Below are 26601 nucleotides of genomic sequence, written 5' to 3' on the forward strand. Positions count from 1 at the left end.
CTTTCCCCACATTCAGGAATAATCGCCCCAGCCCTGCTCCCCACCCGCCTCCCGGCACCATGGTAACCAGGCCCAGCCTATCGTCCCCTCCCCCACCCCAGAGAACCCAGTTTCTGTTTGTCTCCAGGTATCTAGTCGGGGATGAGCAGAGGGCAAGTGGACACAGAGCAGGGATGAGAGAGGGGCGGGGTGGGGCAGCGGGGATGGGGGCAGAAGCAGCTATGGAAGGGAGACTGAGGAATCGCCCTGGGAGAAGGGGAAGGGGAAGCAGGGGGGCTCAGAGAGGGTGACAGGGTTGGGGAGAGACTCCAAAGAATGAAGAGGGGGCAATTCGGGGGGCTGGGGAGGTGCTGGGGAGGCTGATGGAGAAGGGTGGGGAGATGGAGGGAGAGACCAGTGAGGCGGGGAATAGGGGTGAGACTTTTGGGAAAAGTCCAGAGGACAACTGGGGCCTGGGGTTGGGAGGGAGGCAGGTAGAGAAGTGGGGGGAGAACCGAGGACAAGGATGGGGCAGGAGGGGTGGAGAAAGAGAGGACAGGAGACAGGGAGAGACGGGGAAGGAAGCAGAGAAGAAGGGACGCAGGAACTGGGGCGCACACCGAGTCCCCGAGGTTAGGGGAACGCGCGTGTCCTTGTGGTCTCAGCCTTCCAGTTCCGGGTTTATCCCACGTGGTTTCAAAGAGCAAGAAGCAGAAGCCGAGGAAAAGATCTGGGGTGTGTGGCCCAGTGTGAGCACCTCACCCCTTCTTCCTGGACCTCCTCCGACCCGCCTCTCCAGGATGCAGCCAGAAGTGGAGCCGCTCTGCTCCCCTAACCTGGGCGCCCCCGGCTTGCACAGGGAGGCAGGTGAGCAGGCCTGGGAGCAGGCGAACCTGCTTTCCGGTACAGTCGGCCCTCGAGCCTCGAACTACATTTCCCAGGAGCCCCTGCCCTTCCCTGGCTGAGACTGGGTACAGAACTACATTTCCCTTGGGACTCTGAAAGTCTCTGGCCAGTGTGGAAAACCCCAAACTATGTCTCTCAGAGGACGTTGCAGTTTCCCCGCGCACATAACTACGTTTCCCAGGAGGCTCCCTTGCTAATATTCTGGAATCAAACTACATTTCCCAGGAGGCATTGCAGATCCCTAGCCAAGACTCTGGTGTACGAACTACATTTATCAGAGGACTCTGCAGGTCCCTGGCCAGTATTCTGGGCCCAGAACTACATTTTCCACCAGCCTCTGCAGTTGTCGGGCTAATTAATAACCCTTTACACGAAGTTCTGCCCCGCTCTGAACGCACTTCTGGGCCTAAAACTACATTTCCCAGGACACACTGCAGTTCCCTAGCTAATGCTCTGCGTTTAGAACCCCATTTCCTATCACCCTCTGCAGTTCCCTGGCAAATACCCTCGGTTTACAAAGAATTTACCATGAAATGCTGCAGTGTCCTGGCTAATATTTCTGGGCCCAGAACTACAGTTCCCATGAGCTTCCCGGACTTCAACAATGCCTCCGAGTCCATTTTGCCCCTGGATACCTTCACTCCTTGGTTTTGCACAATAGTTTAACGTCTTCCCGTTCTCCTAAGTCCCTGGTTCTTATTTTCGGACGGAGACTGAACCAGACCCCAGGTGCCAATCTTCCACCTCAGCCCTACCCAGTTCCTCTGGCCCTCCACAGCCCATCATCCTTGTCTTACTGACCGCTGGCTGTCTCTGGGTCTTTTCTCTGTCCACAGACCTTACCTTCCTGTCATTAGTCTCTGTTCCGCCGGGGCCCAGCCTGGTTCCAGGGAGTCTTCCTAACATACAGCCAGACCACGGCTGCCTCTTGCTCATGTCAGTCCCAGGCTGGCAGCCCCTTTCAGCACAGTTCACCCAGTAATGCTGAGTGACATCCCAGTAAGACTCTGCATGGCTATAAATAGTAGAAACTTACTCGGTACAGAGTAGAAATGACATTGTCCTACACAAAAAGCAGAGAGAGGTTAAATTTAGTGACACCATTAGGGACCCAGTTTCTTTCATCTCTCAGAGTTCTGATTTCATGCCCACCTCATGGTTTCATAATTTCATAATTTCAACCATCATTTCCAGAAGTCTTCATTCTCAGAGCTCCCCAGATGTTCTCTCATCTCAGCTGCAAACACTCATTTATCCACCTTGTTTTACCTAACAAGAGGAACCTTATTATGACTTCCAGCTCTAGCTGTACCCACGGCTCACTTAACAAAACTTTCTACCACTAGGACTCAAGCAGTCCTAGTTTTTAAAATGTTTGTCAGGTGGTGCTGACAAACTGGAGCTGGGATATTTTGGTTTAAGCATAATGAATATTTCTGAGAACCTGGGAGCAAAACTATAAACCTCAAGACCTGCCCCCCATGTGGCCCACTTCCTCCACCTAACCCCCCACTTCTAAAAGATCCCATTGCCTGCAAAATAGCACCCCCAATTGGGTATCATGTGTTCAAACTGTGAGCCAGTAGGGACACTTCACATCTAAACTTAACATATTCCTACAGTCTTTAAGTCCCACTATGGACCACACCTCCTTAGGGAAGCATTCTGTGCTTGCCCTGAGGAAAGATTTCCTCTCCATTTCTGCTAGAGTGGAAATTCTCAGGGAAAGAGTGGGTATCAGTCATTTGGCTAATACTGTTTCAAGTTTTCTGGTGTATGGGTGCTTTCCATTGTTCTCCAGGATACATAGAAAGCCATAGAGACGCTGTTAAGTGTAGCACGAATTCTAATTGGTCTTAATAAAAACCTGGATTCAGATATCAGATAAATGCTGAAAGATCAGAGAAGTAAATGAGCCAGCCACTAGAAAGACTTCTACTGAATCCTCAGACTTATCACTTCCTCTCCCCAACCAGCCATATTACTTCCTGTGTGCTCCTCCCAAGTGCTGGGATTTAAGGCCTGTGCCTCCCAAGTACTGGGATCAAAGGCATGAGATCCCAAGTGCTAGGATTAAAGGTGTGTGCCACCACTGCCTGGCCTCTAGTGGCTAGCTCTGCACTCTGATCTCCAGGCAAGCTTTATTTGTTAGAGCACAAACAAAAATATCACCACACTTCCCCCTTTTTGTCTAAAACAAAACAAAACAAAAACAAAACAAAAAAGTTATAACTAATATAAGAAAAATTACAGGGCTGGAGAGATGGCTCAGAGGTTAAGAGCACTGACTGCTCTTCCAGAGATCCTGAGTTCAATTCCCAGTAACCACATGGTAGCTCACAACCATCTATAATGAGATCTGGTGCCCTCTTCTGGCCTGCAGTTAAACATGCTGTATACATAAATAAATAAATCTTTAAAAAAAAAAAAAGAAAAGAAAAATTACATAAAATAAGTACAATGTATACAGGCAATAAATACATCAATAATGTCTAGTCCATTAGCATTTGACAAATTCAGAGAAAATACTCCATTATCTATCCTATCTTGGTGAGTCCAAAGTGTTGTACCTAATTCATTTTCTATTCTAATTTGTATTACCAACCAAAACTATCTTTTGATGTCTCTCAACCTTATACAGTTTACACCTCTTTAGTGAATTTCTTTTCTGAATCTGGTAACAAGGAAAACTATAGCTGTAAAGTCTTCAACTCCATCAGAGACCAGAGAAGGAAATAATATTATCTGAGTAAGCAGGAAGTGCAAACAAGCGATTTCCAAAAAAAATGTGAAAAATGACAGAAACAGCTGACTTCTTGGACAGTCAGCCAAAGTTCCTCTGTAACGTTGGGGCATCCATCTTCGGCCTACAGGCCTACCATGTCTGACAGACTTTTCTGTGAAGCAGGGTAATCTAAAGGGCTGTCTTACCTTGTCTTGGCAAAGTTCAGCAGTCACTTTCTTTTTTGTCCTGCTTGTCCAATTTGGACAGCATACTGTCAGCAGTTGAGGCAAGGGCATTTTCTTGCCCAGTGGCTAATTTTTGCCACAAAGAAAGTAAACTCCATATGGAGTTTCTTTGATGCTCATAATCTTCTCTGAAATAGATTGGTGCTACCAGTAGCAGACATGTCTCATTGTCCCACACACAAAAAAAGAACATATGTTATTAAAACAGCTTAAATGCCATGTTCTGTAGATTTCTGAAGTGTTTGAAGATGACCTATCTAAAATATATCTCTTTTTTACCTTGAAAACATACCTAATGTGACTATAAGTTTGATTGTAATAGGTGACTAATTACTAACCTACATTTCTTTATTACCCTGAATAGTTTGTAATAATAACCTTCAAGGACTAGCAATTTGCATTACATTATTAAATAAGATGTATAGGTACAATACCTTGAACAAGATTAGAAATGTATGTACAGTTTGTTCTAACAAAAATAATTTCAACTTTATATCAATATACAAAGATCCATATCAATGTAAAAATATTTAAAATAAATAGTTGCTCTTTAAAAGTATATTTAATAATCTACCCTTTTATCCCATCTATATCCTCCTTTTTTCTTTTCAGAGTAGATTCAATAAGCAACCCTTTATCCTATCATTTCTATGTCCCCTTTTTTTCTTAGAACCCTGAATCTAATCTCCTTTCTTCAGTTTTTTTTAAACCATTATCAATAACAACTTGTAACCAACCACCTTAAACAATGACAAATATTCATAACCCATTGAGCAACCATAAAACACCCACCCCACCTCTTGGGAATGTGGGCATCCTGTTCTTAAATTTACTTCCTGCTGTTTAGGGGTGACAGCATCTTTAGGGGATCCTGAAAAGAAAAATTTTGGTTAATTTTCAAGTCCTGGGAGAGGTAGCTGTATCATTTGTTGTCCAGTCTCTGCAAAATGGGAAAGTGCAGGGCTTATCTCAAATCCTGGCTAAAGTAGTGTGTGAGGCTGGATCATCTCAGCTAGCCACCATGAAATTGTCATGAGCAATTTGTAATCCAAAGCCGATTTTTAGATGGTGTTTTTCAGCTTTGTGGTGTTATCATAGCCCTGATGGAATTATTTTTATGGGGCCACATCATCCTTTTGGAGACTTCAAAGGTTGCTGTTAAGCATGGCCATGGTTCATTGCAGAAAACTTAAACATTTTAAATGTCATATGTAGGAGATCTCAAAGAGGTTAAAGGATAAATATTTGCTATGTACATCCAAAGTACAAAAACTTAATTCCTAGTTTCCTGATAGAGACTCAAACCTGAAGTCATATACAGGAATATAGATGAAGCCTTTTTGTAGAATTAGTTAGCACTCTATATGACCGTTAAAATCATGACAAAAAGTTTAAAATATATATTAATCTTATAAATTTTGAGATAATATTTATACCTTAAGAAAAGCTTTAAAGCTGGGCAGTGATGGCGCACGCCTTTAATCCCAGCACTTGGGAGGCAGAGGCAGGTGGATCTTTGACATAAGACAGAGATTTGGATTTTCCTTCCATGCTTGGTTTTAGAGAAGGAGAGAGCCACACTCCAACTCCAAAGCCAGCTTTAATTTTTAATTGGACTGGGGTTACAAAAAGACCATTTGAATTATGTGTCTGTAGAGAACAGCAGAAACAAACATTTGGAAAAATTTATGAAATTTTATCCTGTTGGAGATATGATATAGCAATAGGTCAATTTACTCTTCTTGGGACATTTTTTTCTGGATGATTTATCCTTTTTCTTCATAAGTCTCATTTGTCAGGTGGTCTTCAGATTCCTTAGCTGGTTGCCTTCATTTTCCTGAAAAGACAAAAAAAAAAACCTGCCTCAACCCTAACTTTGGGAGTTTCCCTTTTTGCAAGTTATGTCTGATCAAATGAGAAGCATTTGTTAGTTGTACAAGTTAGTTTAGATTGAACGGTCATGCTGTTTGATGAACTATCGTCTCTTCTAATCAAGAGGTCTCTCGTTCAAATCTAATCTTTATAATACTTACTTTATGATTTCTTCTGAATATTTTTGTTCTGTCTTTTATAGCTGTTCTATCATCCAGAGCAGTGTGGTTTCTTACAATAGGCATTAGGTTCTTTGATTGCTCTGGGAAGGAGTTTCCTCCATGGTGACAGGAAACAATTGAACCAAATTTGACATGGTTTTCCGATGGCAAATCGTTACCTTGTCTGTCCCTTGTTGATCTACATTCATTAGTCCAATGTCTGCCTTTGCCACACCTTCTGCAAAATCCAGAAGGGAGGGGTGTTCTATTGGGATTATTCTTAGAAAAAAACATTGTTTCTAGGAATGCCCTGTTTACAATCCCTTTTTAGGTGACCTTGCTTACCATAGTTGAAACACTTGATATTTCAATTTTTCTTCATATCTCTGGAAATCACCTCTCTTATCCAAGCATCATCATGATTATGAGATTCAATATTGACTGTATCTTGGATCCATCCCTCTAAGGGGGTGGATCTTGCCTTTAAAGGCCTAATTACTCTTTGGCATTGTGCATTAGCACTCAAAAGCCAAAGATTCAATTATTATTTGTCTAGCTTCTGAATTTGGTATCATTCTATTTACTGCTGGAGTCAATCTTTGTAAGAAATCAGTGAAAGTTTGTTTTGGGTCCTGTATAATGTTAGCAAATGACTCAGGTTTCTCTCTTACTTTTTCAATTCTGTCCCAAGCATTCAAGGCTGCCATGCAGCATAAAGCCAGGATATGGTCATCATATAGAGATTGCTTTTATACATTAGCATAATCTCCCTCTCCAAAAAGTTGGTCTTGGGAGATTTCTATGCCTCTAGTCCCACTTTGTTGTTCAATGGTCTTAGCCTCATCTTTCCACAAGGTCCTCCACTGTAACTAAGGACCAGGCTCCAAAACTGCTGTAACCAAGTCTCTCCAGTCTTGAAGGGTAAGTATATTACAAGTTGACCATGAGTTTAACATCTGTTTCACAAAAGGTGAATGCATGCCATATGAGAATATCACTTCCTTGAATCGCTTCAAATCTAACATTTGCCCAGGAGTCCATTCAGCTCTTCCACAGCCTCGGGACATCTATCATTTGGCAGTTCCTATAAGGTTACTGGATAGATTAAGGTTGGCTGTTTGAAAACCTTAGGCTGTTCCTCTGTAATCTTATAATGCAATGCTGAGGTTGGTTCTCCTTTAAATTCCTCTGTCTGGGTTTGAATATCTCTATGATCTGTTTTAATAAGTTTTTCTAAAACTTTTATCTTTGCACTCATATTAACTTCTTTAGTGATATAACGAAAATGATCAAACAGATAATATTTATAATTGACAATACATAAATCCCATCCAAATTAATTATCCTTTCATTTAATTGCTCCATCTTCAAACTGTCCAGCATATTATCATACAGAGACCTAACTCCCTCCATTTTAATAGTGTTTCCCATTTTTTAATGTGAAAAAAACCCTCTCTCTTTTAACTAATTCCTCCCTTTAAGAATTCTCAATTGTCTCACCAAATCTGCTGACAATGATGATAAAGATGTGAGGCTGATTGCTTCTGCATAGAACAGTAGAATCCTGAGTGGGTTTCAAGGTACCTACCTAGTGTGGCAGCAGGCTGAGGAGGGGGTCCAGGGAAAGCCTACAACCCATCGGGAGAAAAGAAGCCAAAGAGCCAGCCATCTGCCTGGGAGAACGTGAGAAAGCAGCTAACTCCTGCGGTGTTTAGAGCCCAAATGCCTATGGAGTTTGCTGCAGAGAGGCTGCAACAGAAAATCCCAACTCGCTCAGAGGCTTGAGGAAAAGAAAGGAAAACCTTAGCTGGCAGGGTAGAGACTCAGTCTGAGTGCAGTTCCAGCCTGTGCTGGTGGCTGCAAAGCCACAGGCAAGAGACTTTTTCGTGAATTCGTGCCCCATGTTGGGCATCAGATATAGCACAAATTCTAATTGGTCTTAATAAAAATAAGAGTCAGATATCGGGATAAATGCTGAAAGATTGGAGAAGTATAGAAGCCAGCCACTAGAGAGACTTCTTACCTCTCCCAAATCTTCAGACCGAAAGGGGTCAGCTCCTGTCTCCACCCCACCTTTTCACTTCCTCTCCCCACCCAGCCATATCACTTCCTGTCTCTTCCTCCCAAGTGCTGAGATTAAAGGCCTGTGCCTCCCAAGTACTGGTATTAAAGGCATGAGATCAGTCATGTGCTGGGATTAAAGGTGTGTGCCACCACCGCCTGGTCTCTAGTGGCTTAGCTCTGCACTCTGATCACCACTGTTAAGGAGTAAAATTCTTGCATCTAACAAATTAGTAAACACTTTTTTTTTCAGTGTTTGGAATCAAACCTCAGGATTTGTGAGCACTAGGCAGGGGCTCCAAAACTGAGCCATGCTCTCATTCCTACACTGGGTGATCCTAGGCAGGTGCTCTACCACTGAGCCACGTCCCCAGCTCCTCACTAGATGAGGTGGTTTGAATAAGAATGGCTCTCATAGGTTCATATATTTGAATGCTTACTCACCAAGGATCGGAACTGTTTGAAGGTATTAGTAGGTGTGGCCTTGTTGGAGAACCTGTGTTTCTGGAGTTGGGATTTGAGGTTTCAAAAGCCCTTGCTAGCCCCAGCCCTCTCTCCGCCTATGAATCAGGATGTAGCTCTCAGCTGCTGCTCTGGTGCCATGTGTGCTGCCGTGCTCCCTGACATGATGGGAATGGACTAAGCCTCTGAAACTTTGAGCAAGACCCCGATTAAAGTCACCTTGGTCATGGTGTCTCTTCGAAGCAATCGAACACTGACTAGGACAGGAGTTGGTGCCAGGGAGCAGGGTGTTTCCGTGACAAGCCTGACCAGGCTGCTGGATGGAGGAATGTGGACTTTTGGAGTTTGGATTAGAAAAGCAGCTGAGTGCTTTAAGTGAGGCTCAATGGGCCATTCTAGTACGAGCATGTAGGTTGCGTACGTTGCGGAATATTACTTGAACTATGTAAAGGTGCGGTACATTTGTTTATACTGCATTTGTTTAATTATGTAAAGATGTGTTGCTGTTTTACCTTGCCTGCCTAAAGCACCTGATTGGTCTAATAAAAAATTGGAGGGCTAATAGCTAGGCAGTAGAGGGACAGGCAGGGCTAGTGGGCAGAGAAAATAAGTAGGAGTAGGAATCTAGGCTGCAGAGATAAGGGAGAGAGAAAGGGGGAGATGTCTGGAGCCAGCCAGACATGGATGAAGCAGGAAAGTAGGACATACAGAATGAAAGAAAGGTAAAAGGGGCTGAGGCAAAACATAGATGAAGAGAAACAGGTTAAAATAAGTTATAAGAGCTAGTGGGACAAGCATAAGATAAGGCCAAGCATTCATAACTAATAAGAAGTCTCTGTGTTATGATTTGGGAGCTGGTTGGTGGCCAAAAGAAAATATGTTACATTTAGCATTCCAACATGGGGCTCAAATTTCTACATAGGGCCTGTGAAAGCTGAAACAAACAAACAAACACCCCGGACACTGTTCCCTTAAGAGGCTTTGCTGTACGGTATGCTAAGTAGAAACAGCAAGCTAAGTAGGAATACCTGCCACCGTGTAGGCACCAACATCCCAGAGCTGGGGCAGTTGAATGCAGCTCCCAGGTGAACGCTGCTGTCAGCCAGGCTTCATGGCCATAAAGCTCAGCTCTCATGGGCTTGAGCAGCATGGAGTCAGCCACCAGTGCAAAGCTGCTTAGCAGTTTAAGGTTTGGCTCAGGTGGTCAAAAAAGGCTAGAGATACACAGTAAAGACATCCTGAAAATCTTGGTTACAGATATAAAGAATGAAACCAAGAAAAACTATAAGATAGGGGATGTATATACTGATCCCTCTGCATGGGAACAGTTCTGACCCAGGACAACAAATGTTACAGCTAGTTTTCCCAGAATTTACTTAACCATTATCTCAATTTTCTCAGGGTCTCGTAGAGATATCATCATCCTTAAACAACAGGAAATAATTTTAAGAACATGACACCCACATTCGCAAGAGGTGGGATGGGTGGTTTGGTCATTCAGTGGGTTATGGATGCTTGTCATCATGTAGGGGGCGTTGGTTGCAAATTGTTATTGGTCATGGTAAGGGAAGAAACTAAGCAAAGGAGGCTGGATTCAGGGATCTGTTTCTGAAAAGAAATGGGGGGATATAGGAATGATAGGATAAAAGGGTAGATTATTGAATCTATTTTTTTTTGTTGTTTTTTGTTTTTTTGTTTTTTCGAGACAGGGTTTCTCTGTGTAGCTTTGCGCCTTTTCCTGGAACTCACTTGGTAGCCCAGGCTGGCCTCGAACTCACAGAGACCCGCCTGGCTCTGCCTCCCGAGTGCTGGGATTAAAGGCGTGCGCCACCACCGCCCAGCGTGAATCTATTTTTTTAAAGATATATTTATGTATTATGTATACAGTGTTCTGCCTGCATGCCAGAAGAGGGCACCAGATCTCATTATAGATGGTTGTGAGCCACCATGTGGGTGCTGGGAATTGAACTCAGGACCTCTGGAAGAGCAGCCAGTGCTCTTAACCTCTGCACCATCTCTCTAGCCCCAAGAGAAACTGTTAGTCTCAAATATTTTACATTGGTATGGATTTGTATATTGATGCGAATTTAAGGTTATTTTTTATTATAACATACTATATATATGTTTCTGCTTTTGTTTAAGGCATTGTACCTATGCAGTTCATTTGAAAACATAAGGTAAAATTCTAGTCCTTGAAAGCTGTTATTATAAACTATTTAGGATAATTAAGAAGGGGTGGTTAGTAGTTAGTTACCTATAATGATCAAACTTGTAGTTATGTTAGGTATGTTTTCAAGATCATACAGAGCTGTATTTTAGATAGGTAGTCTTCAAACACTTCAAAAACCTACAGGATATGGCATTTAAAATGTTTTGTTAACACAGGGCTTTTCATGACAGTGAGGCACGTCTGCTCCTGGCAGCACCAATCTACTTCAAAAAAGGACATGTGTGTCAAAGAACCTCCATATTGAGTCTGCTTTCATTGTGACAGAGCTAGCCATTTGGACAAGAAACTGCCCTTTTCCCAACTGCTGACCATCCAAACTGGACAAGGGAGAGCAACTGCCGAGCTTTGCCAAAACAAGGCAGTATAGTCCTTCAAAATTTTTGCTTCATAGAAAAGTCTGCCAGGTCTTCTAGGCCTGTAGGATGAAGATGGATACCCCAATGTTGCAGAGGAACCTTGGGTGACTGTTCAGGCAGCCTGATGCTCCCTGTCATTTCTATAGTTTTGGGAGTTGCTTGCTCTGCACTTCCTGTTTAACTAAGGTAATATTATATCCTTCTGGGGTCTTTGATGGAGTTGAAGACTAGATAGTTACAATTTTCCTTAGTTATGATAGAAGGTAAATTAGGTACAGATAATAGAGTGACTTCTCTGAATTTGTCAAATGCAAAGGACTGGATATTGTAAATGTAATTCTTACTTGATAATTGTTCTTATTGTATATAGTGTGACTATGTTAAACTTTAACAAAAAGAAGGAAATGTTGCGGAATATTACTTTAACTATGTAAATGTTTGTTACATTGTTTATACTGCATTTGTTTAATGGTGTAAAGATGTGTTGCTGTTTCACCTTGCCTGCCTAAGGCACCTGATTGGTCTAATAATAAGCTGAATGGCCAATAGCCAGGTCGTAGAGGGATGGGTGGGGCTGAGGGGCAGAGAGAAGAAAGGAAGAGGAATCTAGGTTCAGAGGAGAATGAGAAGAGAGAACATGGAGAAAGAGAGGGAGATGCCTAGGGCCAGCCAGTCAGCAGCCACCAGCCAGCTAGACATAGACAAAGCAGGAAAAGCAAGACATACAGAATGAAAGAAAGGTAAAAAGCCCTGAGGCAAAATAAACAGGTTAAAATAAGTTATAAGAGCTAGTGGGACAAGCATAAGATAAGGTCAAACATTCATGACTAATAAGAAGTCTCCATGTCATGATTTGGGAGTTAGTTGGTGGCCAAAAGAAAGTATGTTACACATGGAAGACATTGTTGAGGGTGATTTGAACCATGGGGGCCCAGCTCAAGAAGTTTCAGAGGGAACAAAATGGCCTAGAGAGCATTTGTGGTGGTTTGAATAAGAATTGCCCCCATTGATTCATATATTTGAATGCTTAGTCATCAAGGAATGGCACTACTTAGAAGGATTAGGAGGTGTGGCCTTCCTTGTTGGAGTGCCACTAGGGGTGGGCTTTGAGGTTTCAGAAGCCCCAGCCAAGCCCAGAGGGTTTTTCTCTGCCTGCTGCCTACAGATCCATACATAGAACTATCTGTTCCTTCTCCAGCACCATGTCTGCCTGCATGCTTCCCTGTTTCCTGCCATGATGACAAGGGACTAAACCTCTGAACTGTAAGGCAGCCCCAATTAAATGCTTTCCTTTATAAGAGTTGCTGTGGTCATGGTGTCTATTCACAGCAATAGAACACCATTCTTGTGATATTTTGGAAAAGAATGTGGTCTTTTTTTTGCCCTTTTGTTCGAATTACCTGCCTGAGACTAAATTGAAGAACTTTTGGATTAATAATGGCAGTGGCAGAGGAGATGTCAAGATAGCCTAGTATTGACTGTGTCATGTGGTTATTAGTAATTACTCTCTCTCTGTCTCTGTCTCTGTCTCTCTCTGTGTCTCTCTTTTGGTTTTTTGAGACAGGGTTTCTCCTGGCTGTCCTGGAACTCGTTCTGTAGACCAGGCTGGCCTCAAACTCAGAGATCTGCCTGCCTCTCCTGAGTACTGGGATTAAAGCGTGTGCCACCACTATCTGGGTAGTGATCACTCTTCTGCAGATGTACAATGAAAAGGAAGGAGCTGGACAAAGAAAAATACAAAATGTACAGTTAGAGAAGAAAAGGAGAACCATTGCCTTAGGGTTTCTATTGCTGTAAAGAGACACCATGACCATGGTAATTCTTATAAAGGAAAACACTTAATTGGGGTGGCTTACAGTTCAGAGGTTCAGGCCATTATCATCACGATGGGACATGGTGGTGTGCAGGCAGACATGGTGCTGGAGAGGTACCTGAGAATCCTATATCTTGCAGGCAATAAGAAGTGGTCTAAGGCACTGGGTGTTATCTTGAGCATATAGGAGACCTCAAAGTATGCCTCCACAGTGACACACTTCCTCCAGCAAGACCACATGTACTCTAACAAGGCCACACCTCCTAATAGTGCCACTCCTTTTGGGGAGCATTTTCTTTCAAAACACCACAACAAGGAAGTATAATGGAGCTAAATCCAATGCCAAAGAGATAAAAAGCTTAAAGAAAAGCTTGGTGCTAAATGGAATAAAGGGAGTAGTGACCTCAGGACAAGACCACATCCACTTTGTGAAACAGAATTAAAGGAAATCTTAAGCAGTGAAGGAAAACATCAATAACAGAAAGCCAATGTAAATGTAATTGAACAAGGGAGCCAAGTGCCAACCCCAGGAAGCAGCAGAACTTTGCAGGTTTGGCCATGTGGTTTTGGCTTTAGAATCAAGGATACAAGCGAGCGGTTGTGAAATCTTCATCTGCAGCTAAGGAAAACCACTGAGGTCTGGTGTGTGTAGGGGTGGCCCTGCATGGAGGCTCAAAGAGGCCATTGCATGAAGCTGTGGAGGTGATGCCTGGATTGTGTTCGAGACCCCAAGATGTTGGAGATGCTATAGTTGTGGGGAAATCTGCTCACAGGGAATGGAACCAGCCCAAGAGAAGGAAGTGTGTTGCAGTCAATAAAGCTTAAAGAAGTTGGAGATCTGTTTTTTGTTTGTATTTTATTTTATTTATTTTTTGAGACAGGGCTTCTTTTTGTAGCCTTGGCTGTCCTAGAAATAGCTCTCTAGACTGGGCTGGTCTCAAACTCAGAGATCCACCTGCCTCTGTCTCCCAAGTGCTGGGCTTAAAAGCGTGCACCACCACCCCCTGGAAGGAGTTGGAGATCTGAAGAGTGCAAACTTCATGTCCAATCTTTGACATTTGAATTTGAATTTGGAGTTTGCCCTACTGGTTTTTGGTCTTGCTTTGGTCCCGTATTTCCCTACTGTGCTCCTTTTCCTCCCTTTTGGAACAATAATGTATATTCTATATTATGTATATTAGAAGTATGTAATCTGATTTTTTATTTTGATTTTACAGAGGTTACAGTTTAAGAGATTGCCATGAGTCTCAGAAGAGACTTTGGACGTTGGACTTTTAAACAGTGTTCAGATTGTGGTAGATTATGGGGACTTTTGAAGTTGGACTGAATACATTTCTACATTATGTTATGGCTACAAGCCTATGGGGCCAGGGAGTGGAATGTGATGGTTTGAGTAGGAATGGTCCCTTAGGCTCATATATTTGAAAGCTTAGTCAATAGGGAGTGGAACCATTTGAAAGGATTAGAAGGATTAGGAGGTGTGACCTTGTTGGAGGAAGAGTGTACTGGGGTAGGCTTTGAGGTTTCAAAAGTCCATGTCAGCTTGTGGATCATGATATAGCTCTCAGCTACTTCTCCAGCACCATGACTGCCTGCCTGCCACCATGCTCCTTGCCATGATGATAATGAACTAAGCTTCTGAAACTGTAGGCCAGCCCCAGTTAAATGCTTTTTCTGATAAGAGTTGCCTTGGTCATGGTGTCTCTTCACAGCAATAGAACAGTGACTAAGGCACTGCGAAGTTCTAGGCAGGGCTGTACCACTGATCTACATGCCCAGCCTTTTGTTATTTGAGGCAGGGTCACTATTTGTAGCTCAGGCTAGCCTTGAATTTTTGATGTCCTTGTGCAGTCTTCTGAATAACTGGGATGACAGACCCTGGCCACCATGCCTGATTTTGTGTGTGTGTGTGTGTGTGTGTGTGTGTGTGTGTGTGTGTGTGTGTGTGTGGTGATGGGCAAGCTATGAAAGTGTTCTACCACTGAATAAATATACTTATTTAGTAATCAACTGCACAGTTATGGGGATTAGAAATGCTGCCATAGTTTAGAAAAATCTGGTATGTATTTAACGTCACCTTTCCTGAGAAATCATTCTCATTCTTCACAGATGTCTCTGTGGTTGCCATGCCACATCTTCCAAGTGGCCACACATTTCCAGGGCATATCAGCTTCCTTCTAGGTTATCAGGATAGAAATGCAGAGAGTTTTAATATGAAGAGTTTCACCCTATGGCAAAATCAAGACAATAGTTTAGTGAACTCACTGTCCCAGCAATACTTAGCTGCAATGTGAGCAATATTTTCCTAATTGTGTTTCACACAGGCACCCCACTACATTTGTGTGGACATTATACAGACCACAAATTGTAGACACAATATCATTTTTACCAATTTTGATTTCAGCTGTGTCTTCATATTGGGGTGTGTGTGTGTGTGTGTGTGTGTGTGAGAGAGAGTTGGTGTGAGTGTATGAGTGTATGTGAGTGTGTGTATGTGAGTGTGTGTGAGTCTGTGTGTGTATGTGAGTGTGTGTGTGAGTGTGTGTGTGTGAGTGTGTGTGTGTGTGTGTGTGTGTGTGTGTGTGTGTGTGTGTGTGTAGTTTAGAAGTTGACATATTCAATCACAGGCCACTTTTTTTTTTTTTGAGACAGGCTCTCTCACTGTCTGATGAACAAGCCCAGCGTCCTTCTGCATCCATAGCCCCAGCACTGGGATCACAGGCATATACTGACATGAGTTCTGGGGACCACACTTAAGTGTTTATGCTTGCATGGTCTCTTACTTTGTTTCCTGTTGCAGTAACAAAACACCCCGACCCCCCGAAAAATTAAGGGAGAAAAAGATTATTTGGCTCACAGTCCCAGGTCTATGACATCAGGGAAGTCAAGGCATCAGGAACTTGAGGCTGCTAGTCAGGTCACATGCAGTGGCAAGAGCAGAGGGCAGTGAGCCCATGCACACATGCATGCTGGTGCTCTCCTTGCTGTCTCCACTCTTGTTCATACAATCTAGGGTCCCATGCCCAGAGAATGACACTGTGCCCAGAGAGCAATGCTGCCCACAGTGGGTGTGCACTCACTTCTGTTAACACAATCATCCTCCAGACACGCCCACAGAACACCCTGATCCGGACAGTCCCTCACTGGGACTCTTCCGAGACGATTCCAGATTGTGTCAAGTAGACGATTAAAAGCAAAGCTAACACAAGGTGAGCACATTACTGACTGAGCCATCCCCATAGTCCCATTCCAACTGCTAGGAATTTTTTTTTTTTTTTTTTTTTTTTTTTTGGTTTTTCGAGACAGGGTTTCTCTGTGTAGCTTTGTGCCTTTCCTGGAACTCACTTGGTAGCCCAGGCTGGCCTCGAACTCACAGAGATCCGCCTGGCTCTGCCTCCCGAGTGCTGGGATTAAAGGCGTGCACCACCACCGCCCGGCTCTGCTAGGAATTTTTAAGGATGCATATCCACCATGTCATAGTGACAGCTGACAAAATCCACAATTCTTCCAGGAGATTCCCTTGTGTAGTACATATTTAGATTCTTATGTCTAAATCTGGACATAAATCCCCAACCTCTGTCCAGATCTATTTGCTTGTTTTTGTTAGTTTCCAGTTGCTTTGCTGAGTTGGGACTCAAGCAGTTCACACAAGGGCTGCAGCTCATGTCTCCTGGGACTTTCCCAGTCAGCACTCATCTGGGGCCATCTCTGCACTTGGCATTTTGCTGGATGCTAGGGCAAGAACACCAAGTCTGAGGCTGGAAAGATGTGCATGCTGCTCTTGACAAGGACCCAAGTTCAGTTTCCATCACTCATGCTGGGTGCCTCACAACCACCTCCACCTCTAGCTCCAGAGGATCTGACGCCCTCTTCTGGCCTCCATGGGTATGTCACACAAAATTAAAAATAAATATTAAAAAACAACAACAATAAAACACATTGAGGCTGTGGACTGACTGGGTATGGTGTTGTACACCTACCATCCTAGCACTCAAGAGGTGGAGGCAGGAGGATTGCCATGAGTTCAAGGCCAGCCGGGGCTACATAATTATCGGGGACTATTGGGGTTCAGCCCCTAATAGTCTCCTTTCCAGGGTCCGGGGAAGAATCTATCAACCAGCTGAGAATCTGTTCTTTAAAGTCGGCAAATCAATCTATGCAGGCAGAGTTCTTTGGTCCATTCGCTTTAATCCTTCCCTCGGCCCTCGCTTTACAGTTATATATCCCCCCAAAAATCACAATCCTCCCCTCCACCCAGGACACCCAGCCTGAACTTCCTCAGGCAGTGATTGTCCCCTATCAGGATCAAATGGAGGGATGATAAGGATCACAAAGAGGGGCAATAGTTGTTAATTACCATTTGCGACCCAAAGGGGAAGTGACTAATGAATTGACTAAAGGCTAAATTCGGGTAATATCTAAGAGGGATCTTATGTGCACAACTATAGTCTAAAATGTGTTTGGTAAAGAATGTTAAAAATCTAAATATTCCTAGAAGTGGTTAGGTAAGGAGTTAGAGGTCTAAAGTTAGTAAGGCTGTAAGAAAGACGGGCCTGAGCTAAATTGTATAAAGCTATTACTTAATGTCCACCTGACCTAGGCGGTGTCCCCTTGTGGAATTTACTTTAAGTCAAGAGACTTGTATGTGGGCTGCTATCACTGTTAGTCCTTGAAAGTTGGGGCCCACCTGGGCGGTGTCTCCTTGTGGATTTTAAGTCAGGAGACTTGCACGTGGGCTGTTATTGTTATCCTCAGAAGTTGGGCGCCCACCTGGGTGGTGTTTCCTGTAGTCCTTGAAAGTGGCCAAGGGAGGTAATCTGATTCCAGAGAAAGCCTTTCCTGAGGCTGTTCTCCAAATACCTGGAATGTGTATGTCCAGAGAGTAATCAGTCCACACACATTAGCCCTTCTTAGGGGAAAGTCAATTGGGAAAACCTCGAAGGCACACATGATTTTCATAACAGAATACAGCTGATATATAACAAGCCAAGTAACACCAAAAACTCCTTGGGATTTGGCTTCCTCTGGAGGAACTCCCTGATTCCTCCAGGTAGTGACTTTGCCATATTATGATATATTCCTGCGGCCCGCAGCACATAATGAGTTCAAGACAACCTGGGCTGTAGATTGAGGCCCTGCCTTTAAACACCATCGAAAGGGCTGTGGATGGCTCAGTGAGCAAAGCACTTGTCATGCTAGCATAAAGGGCCTAAATCCAATCCCCAGAACCCACGAGACAAAACAAATGGGCAGGAGAGATAGCTCAGCCGTTCTCGCAGAGGACCCGAGTTTGGTTCCCAGGACTCACAGCAGGTAGCTAGCAACCACTTATTATTCCAGCTCCAGAAGATCGGGTGCCCTCCTCCAGCCTCTGCAGGCACTCACACACGTGTGGGATACACAGAGAGACACAAATAAAAATGAAAATAAATCTTTCGAGGTTGGGGATTTAGCTCAGTGGTAGAGCGCTTCCTAGCAAGTACAAGGCCCTGGGTTCAGTCCTCAGCTCCAGAAAAAAGAGAAAATAACACAACTATTCCAAAAACAAAGCAGGTATGTTGGTGCACACTTGGAATCCCAGCACTGCACAGGCAGAGACAGGCAGGTCCCTGGGGCTCGTGGACTGGCCTGCCTAGTCAACTTGGCGAGCTCCTGGCCTGTGAGCGATTCTGTCTCAAAACAAAAGTGGACACAGTGCCTGAGGAATAGCACCTGACGTTCACCTCTGACCTCCACACACACGGACATGTACTAAACACACAGTTGACGGGCGGTGGTGGCGCACGCCTTTAATCCCAGCACTCGGGAGGCAGAGCCAGGCGGATCTCTGTGAATTCGAGGCCAGCCTGGGCTACCAAGTGAGTTCCAGGAAAGGCGCAAGGCTACACAGAGAAACCCTGTCTCGAAAAACTAACAAAACAAAACAAAAAAACCACACAGTTGAGTAAATGGCCTTTACACTGCTCAGAAATGTGTTGACAACCAATTGTATAATATGTGGAATTAGTTAAGTAATTGTGCCTGTATGAAGAATGAAGCAGAGTGTGTGTACATGGGAGACTTTCTGCAGCATTCTCAGGGAGGAAGCAACATGTAACAAGGTGGCATGACATGATCAGACATGTACATTACCAGGAAGCCGCTGGCCTAGAAACCCCAGTGAGGGTCTGGGGTCTTGTCTTAGTGGTAGAGCATCTGCCTAGCATTTTGAAAGGCCCCAGGTTTGATTCCTAGCACCATCAATGAATCACTTGACACATTACAGTGATACATTCCAGAAAACTTCTGTATTTGAAGTATGACAGAGCCAGAAGATGGGAAAGAGGCAGTAAGTCAGGGATCTTCTTAAAAATGCACATTCTGAGCTGGGGTGGTGGTGGAAAGAAAGGAAAGAAAAGATAAAAGTGAACAGAAGTAGCTGGGCATGCTGGCCCACTCCTTTAATCCCAGTAATCGGGAGGCTGAGGAAGGTGGGTCTCTGAGTTCCAGGTCAGCCAGTGAGTGCTATATAGCCCCTGTCTTGAAAAACAATCACAGCAACACAACAACAACAACAAAATGCTGGTTCTAATCTTGGGCTGGGCATTAGAACGCTGCCTTTAAACAAGGTCCTCACACTACATTTGGGAGAGTACATGTGCACAAAGTGTTTTATTTCAAATTCAAGATGGAGCATGTGGGGTCTTCAAGCACAGGGTGCTGAGGTGAGATACAGCCATCAGCTCTGAGCCAGGAGGGGCTGTTCTATCATTTATGTAGTTTCTATGTTTTTTGTTTTGTTTTGTTTTTGGTTTTCGAGACAGGGTTTCTCTATGTAGTCCTGGCTGTGCTGGAACTTCCTCTGTAGACCAGGGTAGCCATGAACTCAGAGATCTGCCTGCCTCTGCTTCCCAAGTGCTGGGATTAAAGGTGCATGCCACCACCACCCAGCAGTTTCTATGTTTCTATGTGTCTGGTCCCTGCTATGACATAATCTCACAGTGCTCTCATCTCAGTGGGTCTTGCCCTAGTGGCCCTGTCTGGAGTTGCTGTCAAGGGTAATTGTTTCTTCCAAGAAGAGCATCCTACAGCCTTGTCAGGGGCAACTCTTCTCTCTTCTGCATTGAAACACAATAACATAAAGGAGGCAGACCTAAATTTGTCTCAGAGTGTGTTGTGGGATGCTTGAACTCTGCAAGACAGCTCATAGGCCCAGGATCCTTCTATATTGTTGCTCAGCATATCCCAGCATGGTTGAAACTGGGTTACTACTCCATTCACATTCCAGCCCATCTGAAGGAAGGAGCCACACATCAGAAAGTTCCCTTCCTTCCTTCCTTCCTTCCTTCCTTCCTTCCTTCCTTCTCTCTCTGCCTCCTTCCTCTTCTTCCTTCTCCCCCTCGTCTTCCTCCATCCCCCCCCTTTCCTGTGAAGCCCAGGTTGACCCCACAGTCACTGTGTAGACCGAACTGCCTTTAGCTTATGGCAAACCTCTGCCACAGCCTTCCTAGTGCTGCAGTGACAGGTGTGTGTGCTACCACGCCTGGTAGACAATCTCTTATGTAGATGGCTCACTCCTGCTCACACCGTTGGTGAGAACTTGGTTGCCAGGCCACAAAGGAGCTGGTCGGGGAGGCTAGACACCCTTGTGCCTGTACAACCCCTAGGGTTGAAGTAAAGAGGGAAATAGGTCATGTGTGTCAATCACTAGCCAGGGGAAAAGAGAGGCCCATTAGCTAATGATAAGGTTGACAAGGAGTCACATGTGAGGAACTTATCAGTCAAATTCCAACCAGCAGGGTGGATTTTGGTATTAATTCTGGGCAGAGTGGTATTTCCTCTTGCTGGCTCCTTCAGGCTGAGCCTAATGAGGAATCTGGAATCTCAGAGCCAGAGTGGAAGGGTGGATTTTGTAGCTTCCAGATGGTATCTCAGGGACCGGCCTCTGAGATCTAGCTTTCGGAGGCGGTGTGCACACTGCTGGGTGATTCTCTTCTGAAGGGAGTCATGGCTGCCAAGGGCCCTTGGCCGGTGACACTGGGTTCTCTTGTCCCTAGGCTCCATCCTTGTGGATCTGGAGGCTATAGAGGAGCCCATGGCTAGGAGCCTGGGCAGACCCATCAAATCCTCGTGAGTACCCCCCTAGCTCCATGAGCTCTGACTTCAGCTCTTGCAGAGGTGACACCAGCAGCCCCTGACCTCAGAGGTCCCTTGCCTTGCCTTGCTCCCCCTCCCCCAGAAAGCAGTACCTTCGGCAGGTCATCTCAGAATACGAGGCACTGGATCGGGAGCTCCCATGCATCCGAAAGTTTTCAGCACCGCCCTCTGCCCAGCCCCTCTGCCTCTGCATGGAGACTTCGGTGAGAGGCCATCAGCTCTTTGCACAGTTTGGTTTGGGTAGTGAGAGGATCAACTGGTCAGAACTGAGGTGGGCAGTGTTAAAGTTCAGGTTAAGGGCCAGACATGGTCCAGTATCCCAGCACTCTAGAGGCCAAGTTGGGAGGAGCAGGAGTTCGAGGTCAGCCTCAGTTACACAGTGAGTTCAAGGCTAGCCTGGGCTACCTGAGCTCTGTTTCCAACAGAGCATATGTGCACACGTGCACACACACACACGACCATATCTGTTTGTGTCTGACAGTAAGAGGCACCTACTGTGTCCTAGGCACCTCTTTGGGTGTCCATGTGACTTTACTCTGTCATGGGGGTTGCTGTCCTCATTTCTTGGGGACAAGTCCCCACCCTGTTTCTCCTTTCCTTTGTGCCTTTGAGGGAGGCACCCCAGTGTACCACCATACCACCCTGGGCACAGCAGATCTTTTGAGCTCGGAAGCTAAGCAGGCCTGGTTAGTACATGGGTAGGAGGCGGCCATTCGGCCTTTCCTGCAGACACACCTGTCTGACAGGTGGAGGTCAGAGGACAGCTCAGTTCTCTCTCCCCACCTTTGTGTGGGTTCTGGGGATTGAACTCAAGCCATCAAAGCGCCTTCACCACTGAGCTGTACCGCCAGCCCATCCTCATGGGTTTCATATGCTTGGACAACTGTTTCTCCCCTTTGGCACGGTGATCAACACATCTCCTGAAACAACCTCCTCTGATCCTTCTGATAACTGCACCACCTTAACATGAGATCATAGGTCCAAATTCTGGCGAGAATCTTCCAGAACGTTAAGGCATCATCTTAAACCATGGCTGGTTTCTGGGAGAATTTTCCTGTAGGGTGGTGAAATTGTAATCATTCTGGTTTTTGAGAATGACCTCGAGTGGCAGATGCCTTCTCACCCGAGAGACACCTGTGGTGTCCCCTTTGACAAGAGTGACAGAACCTAGTGTTCTGCAGGTGGAGTCTGGGCCAGGCTCCAACCGGGGAGAAAAGAGCTGAAGCTGTATGCACCCACACGCAGGAGGATTTCACGCACCTAGAGGTGCTGGAGGCTCTGGAGGCCGAGCTGCCCGGGGCCCTGGAGAGTGGGCGCTTGAGCAGCATCCGGTATGAGAACATGAATGTCATCTGCGGGACCGCGGGCCGCAGGGACAGGTGAGTCCATGCATGGGCGTGGTCGAGGGTGAGCATACGACGGATAGAATTGGGAGGGGTGTAGCCAAGCAGCGGGTCTTAGCAAACGGAACTGGGAGGCGGAGCCCGCGCGAGTGAGGTGGGGAAGGAGGGGCGGGGCCTAGAGTAGGAGGCTGGTGGGTAGGGTTAGAGTAAGGAGGAGAGTGAGGGGTGGAGCTGAGAGCAACCGAAAGACTGAAGCCTAGAGAAGGTGAAGTGAAGGTGAGGGCGTCAGTGAAGTATGAGGCCCAGAGCCACCCAGAGGGGCGGGTCCTGGCCTGAGTGGCATCTCTGGCTGAGTCCGATAAGGACAGCAGCGAGGCCGGGTCTGGAGCATCCTTGGTGAGGCGAAAGAGATACCGAGCAGCAGAGACCGCAGCGGCGTCCGCGAGCGAAGGCGGACAGGGCGAAATCCTAGCGACGTCCCTCGGTATTCGCCGCGCCCGCAGGTGGCTCATCACGGTCACAGACTTCCAGACGCGCTCGCGCCTGCTGCGCTCGGGACTCAGCCTCCGCGGAACCGCGCACCCACTCGTGCGCCACGACGATCTGCTGCTGGGCGACTACCGCCTTCACCTGCGCCGATCCCTGGTCCGACGGCGAATGCTCGAGGCTCTGGGGGCGGAGCCGTCCGAGGAAGATTGACGCGTGGCGGGGGCGGGTCCCACCTGCGCCCCGCCCCCAGACCCGGCGAATCCAAGGGGCGTGGCCTCCCTAGGAAGGAGGCGGGGCCGGCTCGAGGGGGTGGATACTGTGAGTTTAATTATAAAGAATGACCTGATACAAAAGCCATTTCTCTCAGCAAAGTCCTGTTGGGCGTGGGGGGCGGGGCGGACCTCCACTGTCTTCTGCCTCCAGGTCACACCCCATCCCTGCGATCCTGCAAGAGGAACCCAACTCCTTTCTCGTCCCCTCCCGCCCCCTTGGAAGACAGTTCTAGGGCTTTTATTTCAGGATTTTTTTTCCCCCGTTAGGATTTGTGTGTGTTCTAGGGTTTTTTATTTTTATTTTGATTTGTATAGTTTTTTTCTTTTGCTATTGTTTCTTTTTGCTTCGTCTCTCCTCTCCACCCCGCTCCCCCATTCAGGCCCTCCCCCTTCCCTCTCCCCACTCCTTCCACCCCCGATCCCACCCCCTACTCCCTCCCCAACCCCGCGGCACCCATCCGGAATTAACAAGCCCTTGATAGACAGGCGCCGCGTAGGCCCCCTGCGGACGGGGGGCATCCGACTAGGGGGAGGGGGCGGGTAGGGGCCCAGCGCCACCTCCACTCCAGTCCTTGCCACCCCTCCCCCCTCCCGCGACCCTCCCACAAGGTTCCCTGCGTTTCCCTGACGTGGTGAGGGGAGGGGGCTGGCCCTCCCCTCGTGGACGGAGCGCCCCTGGCGGGCCTGGGGGCAGCTTTAGGGAATGGGCTGGGGGGAGGGGAGCTCCCTTCTTTGGCAGCTGAACACGGTGGGGAACCTGAGGGCGATGCCCTTCCCCCTTTACCCACAGCAGGGGAGGGGGCTACCTAGGGGAGGAGAGGTGGCTTTAAATTCCTAAGCCCCAGAAGCAGGGAAGGGGGAACGTGCGGGGAGGGAGGAGCCATGCTGGAAGGTTGGAGGAGAGTAATCTGGGAGAGAAAAAAGGGTTAGGGGAAGAGGGGATCTTCGTGCAAAATGGACAGACAGACGGATGGATAGTCTGAGTGACAGCCTAGTGAGCAGGGAGCCAGCGTGCACGCGCAGGGTCTCCTCTCTCTAGGAACAGCAGGAGGTGAGCAAAGACCTAGGATAGGTGCAGGAAAAGAGGAGGAGAGGACTGGCTAAGAGTGCGTAAGAGAGAGGCGAGTGTGCAAACTGAAAAGAGGCCAGGCTCTGCAGGGCAACTGGGCAGAGTTACCTAGAAAGACCAGAATAGCGCAGCAGGCACAGTCCGCACCTGAGCACCATTAAAAAAAAAAAAAAGTTCCTGGGGAGAAGCAAAGGGGCTGGGGAGCGTAAGTGCACAAGAGGAAGTGTGCAAGAGGGCACAGAAAAGAAAGGATAAAAGTGAACAGAAGTAGCCGGGGGTAGTGGCCCACGCCTTTAATCCCAACACTCAGGAAGCAGAGGCAGGTGGATCTCTGAGTTTGAGGCCAGCCTGGGCTACAGAGTGAGTACCAGAGACAGCCAGGGCTACACAGAGAAACCCTGTCTCGAATAACCAGAGAGAGAGAGAGAGAGAGAGAGAGAGAGAGAGACTGAGAGACCTGGGCTGTGAATGTGCCAGGGATGTGCGAGAAAATGTGTCAGAGAAAATGGAGAAGGCAGGGGACAGGAGTGCCATCATGAGAAGGAGAGTAAGGGCTTGGGGGCGCCAGGACAGGAAAGTATCCCCAAGTATGAAATGGAGGTAAATGTGTTCCGAGTGTGCAAGGACAGAGCAGAAAAAAAGGGGTGACCAGGGGCTACAGGAGTATGCCTGGGTCTGTGAGAAGGAGAGGAAGGAAAGTCCCATGTGTGTCTGCAGCATGGGTCCAGGGTGATCAGAGAAATAAAGGGTGCAACCCCCCCACCCCCGTCCCAAGAAGAAAAGGAACGCAGTGAGCAAGCTAGCAAAGGCCGTGGCGCTTGAGAGAGAAAAGAACGCGGCGTGTTAGGGAGCTGAGAGGGCCTTGCAGGCCAGCGGTGTGCAAGACAGCCAGGGGGCAAGCTTGTGCAAAACTGCAGCCAGGGAGGGAAGCCGGCGGCGTGCAAGAGGCAGGGGGCGGGGCAGCTGAGAGTGCCAGGGAGAGGGGGAGGCTGAGGGGCCTGGAGAGGCGGAAAGGGTTATTAGAGGGGCGCAGGTGATGGAATCGGAGGGCACACCTTCCCCTGCGGTCTGGGGGGCAGCTCCCCCCCATCCGGACAGGCTCTGGGCTGACCCTCTATGGCTCTGTCTGTTCCCCCTCCCAGTCAACCTTTCCCTCCTTCTCAGCACCCCTGTGTCATTTTCTAACCTCCCCCCACCCTCTATTCCGCTCGCACGCAGTCTAGTATCAGCTGCCCACCTCTTGTGAGGTGCCAGTGTCTGGCCTGTATCCGGTCCACTTGGGGACTTCAGTCAGGCCTGGGGAGACGGGGCAGGGCACAGTTTTAGCAGAATCCCTGGCCCCCTGAGGGGGTGGGGAGAGAATGATGGTCAGAGGGGTCAGAGGTCAAGAGGTCAGCGGGCTCAAGGGTCCTATGGACGGGTTGGTCCGTCCAGGCCAGCCATCACCTCTCCAGGAAAAATTTGAGAGCCCGGTCAATGTTCATACGGTGGCCCACCCTGGTCACGCCCAGGTCCACATAGTCCTCCTTGGTCAAGGCGGGCAGGTGGGAGCCATCAATCTCGTGGTCTAGGAACTGGGCTCGGTGCTCTGATAAGCCCAGCCACTCCAGCCAATCGGCGACGTCAAACTTGGTCCAGAACCCCAGAGGCTTGGCGCCGAACGGCTTGTCGGGGGGTAACGAGAGCAGGCGGGTGGGTGATAGGGAGCGAGAGGCCCCCGACAAGGCTCCTCCGAGACCCCCAGATATCCCGGGGTGTGGCGGCACAAAGACTGGAGCAAAGGGGTCAGCCGAGCCTCCTGCCCCTCCGGTCGGGGAGCTACGGATGTCGAAGAGGCCCGGGTAGAGGGGTCCTGAAGGCAGGATGGGCAAAGAAGAGGGCCTGGGCGCTGGGCTGACCTTGTGATCCGAGGCAGGCAACAGCGAGGGGCTGGGTGCCCGGCGGAGCAACGGAGGCCGCATCTCAAATTCCACGCCCTGCAGGTGTCGGGTGGAAGCTGAGGCGGATGAGGCTGAAGGGGATATAGCTCCTGGGGCTGCAGCTGTTGAAGAGGAGACCCCAGATCCGGTGGGGAGTGGAGGCAGAGGGGGTTTAGGCCAGTTCTGAAAGATGCTGCTGCTGGGTTTGGAGAGGAGAGAGGTCTGGGAGTCTTCGGAGAGCCTGGAATGTGACAAGGGGTGGGGGTAGGGGGCCAAGGGTGGGGGAGAAGGGTTTGGGGGGAAGTGTTGAGGGCAAGGGTGAAAAAGAGGCAGAAGTCATGATTCAGAGGGAGAGACACAAGGGTAGGGGCAGAAATGGAGAAGATGGGGTGGTGGTGAGGAAGGGTCAGATGAATGGCAGGAGAGAAGTACAGGGCAAGAAATAGGACAGGGAGAGGGTGATAGCCAAGAGAGGTGGAAGAAAAAGAAGCGTTAAGTGATAGCAATAACACCGGCCACCACTTGCTGCAGCTCGTGTGTGTCAGGCATTGTTCTAAAGGCTT

At 47.3% G+C, this 26601-nt stretch overlaps 2 protein-coding genes across 5 annotated transcripts in view; one reads left to right on the top strand and one right to left on the bottom strand.

Moving 5' to 3' along the window:
- The first annotated feature begins 362 nt into the window (after positions 1 to 362).
- On the top strand, positions 363 to 24905 carry CUNH19orf81 (chromosome unknown C19orf81 homolog). The gene is made up of 5 exons (XM_052712641.1): positions 363 to 846; positions 20847 to 20919; positions 21029 to 21149; positions 22192 to 22325; positions 22793 to 24905. The coding sequence occupies exons 1-5, from the start codon at positions 363 to 365 to the stop codon at positions 22986 to 22988; spliced, it is 1008 nt and encodes a 335-aa protein (XP_052568601.1). The 3' UTR covers positions 22989 to 24905.
- The window catches only part of Shank1 (SH3 and multiple ankyrin repeat domains 1), a 50938-nt gene continuing 47416 nt past the window's right edge, over positions 23080 to 26601 (bottom strand). For 3 of the 4 annotated variants that reach the window (XM_052712637.1, XM_052712636.1, XM_052712635.1), the window contains one exon: positions 23080 to 26279. In XM_052712637.1, coding sequence (XP_052568597.1) covers positions 25562 to 26279 — 718 coding nt within the window. In that variant the 3' untranslated portion in view covers positions 23080 to 25561. The remainder of the gene's footprint in view (positions 26280 to 26601) is intronic. The other variant, XM_052712639.1, reaches the window with a different exon arrangement.

This window comes from Peromyscus californicus, unplaced genomic scaffold (genome assembly GCF_007827085.1).
Source record: "Peromyscus californicus insignis strain IS unplaced genomic scaffold, ASM782708v3 Scaffold_4__1_contigs__length_199733344, whole genome shotgun sequence".
Lineage (NCBI taxonomy): Eukaryota > Metazoa > Chordata > Mammalia > Rodentia > Cricetidae > Peromyscus > Peromyscus californicus.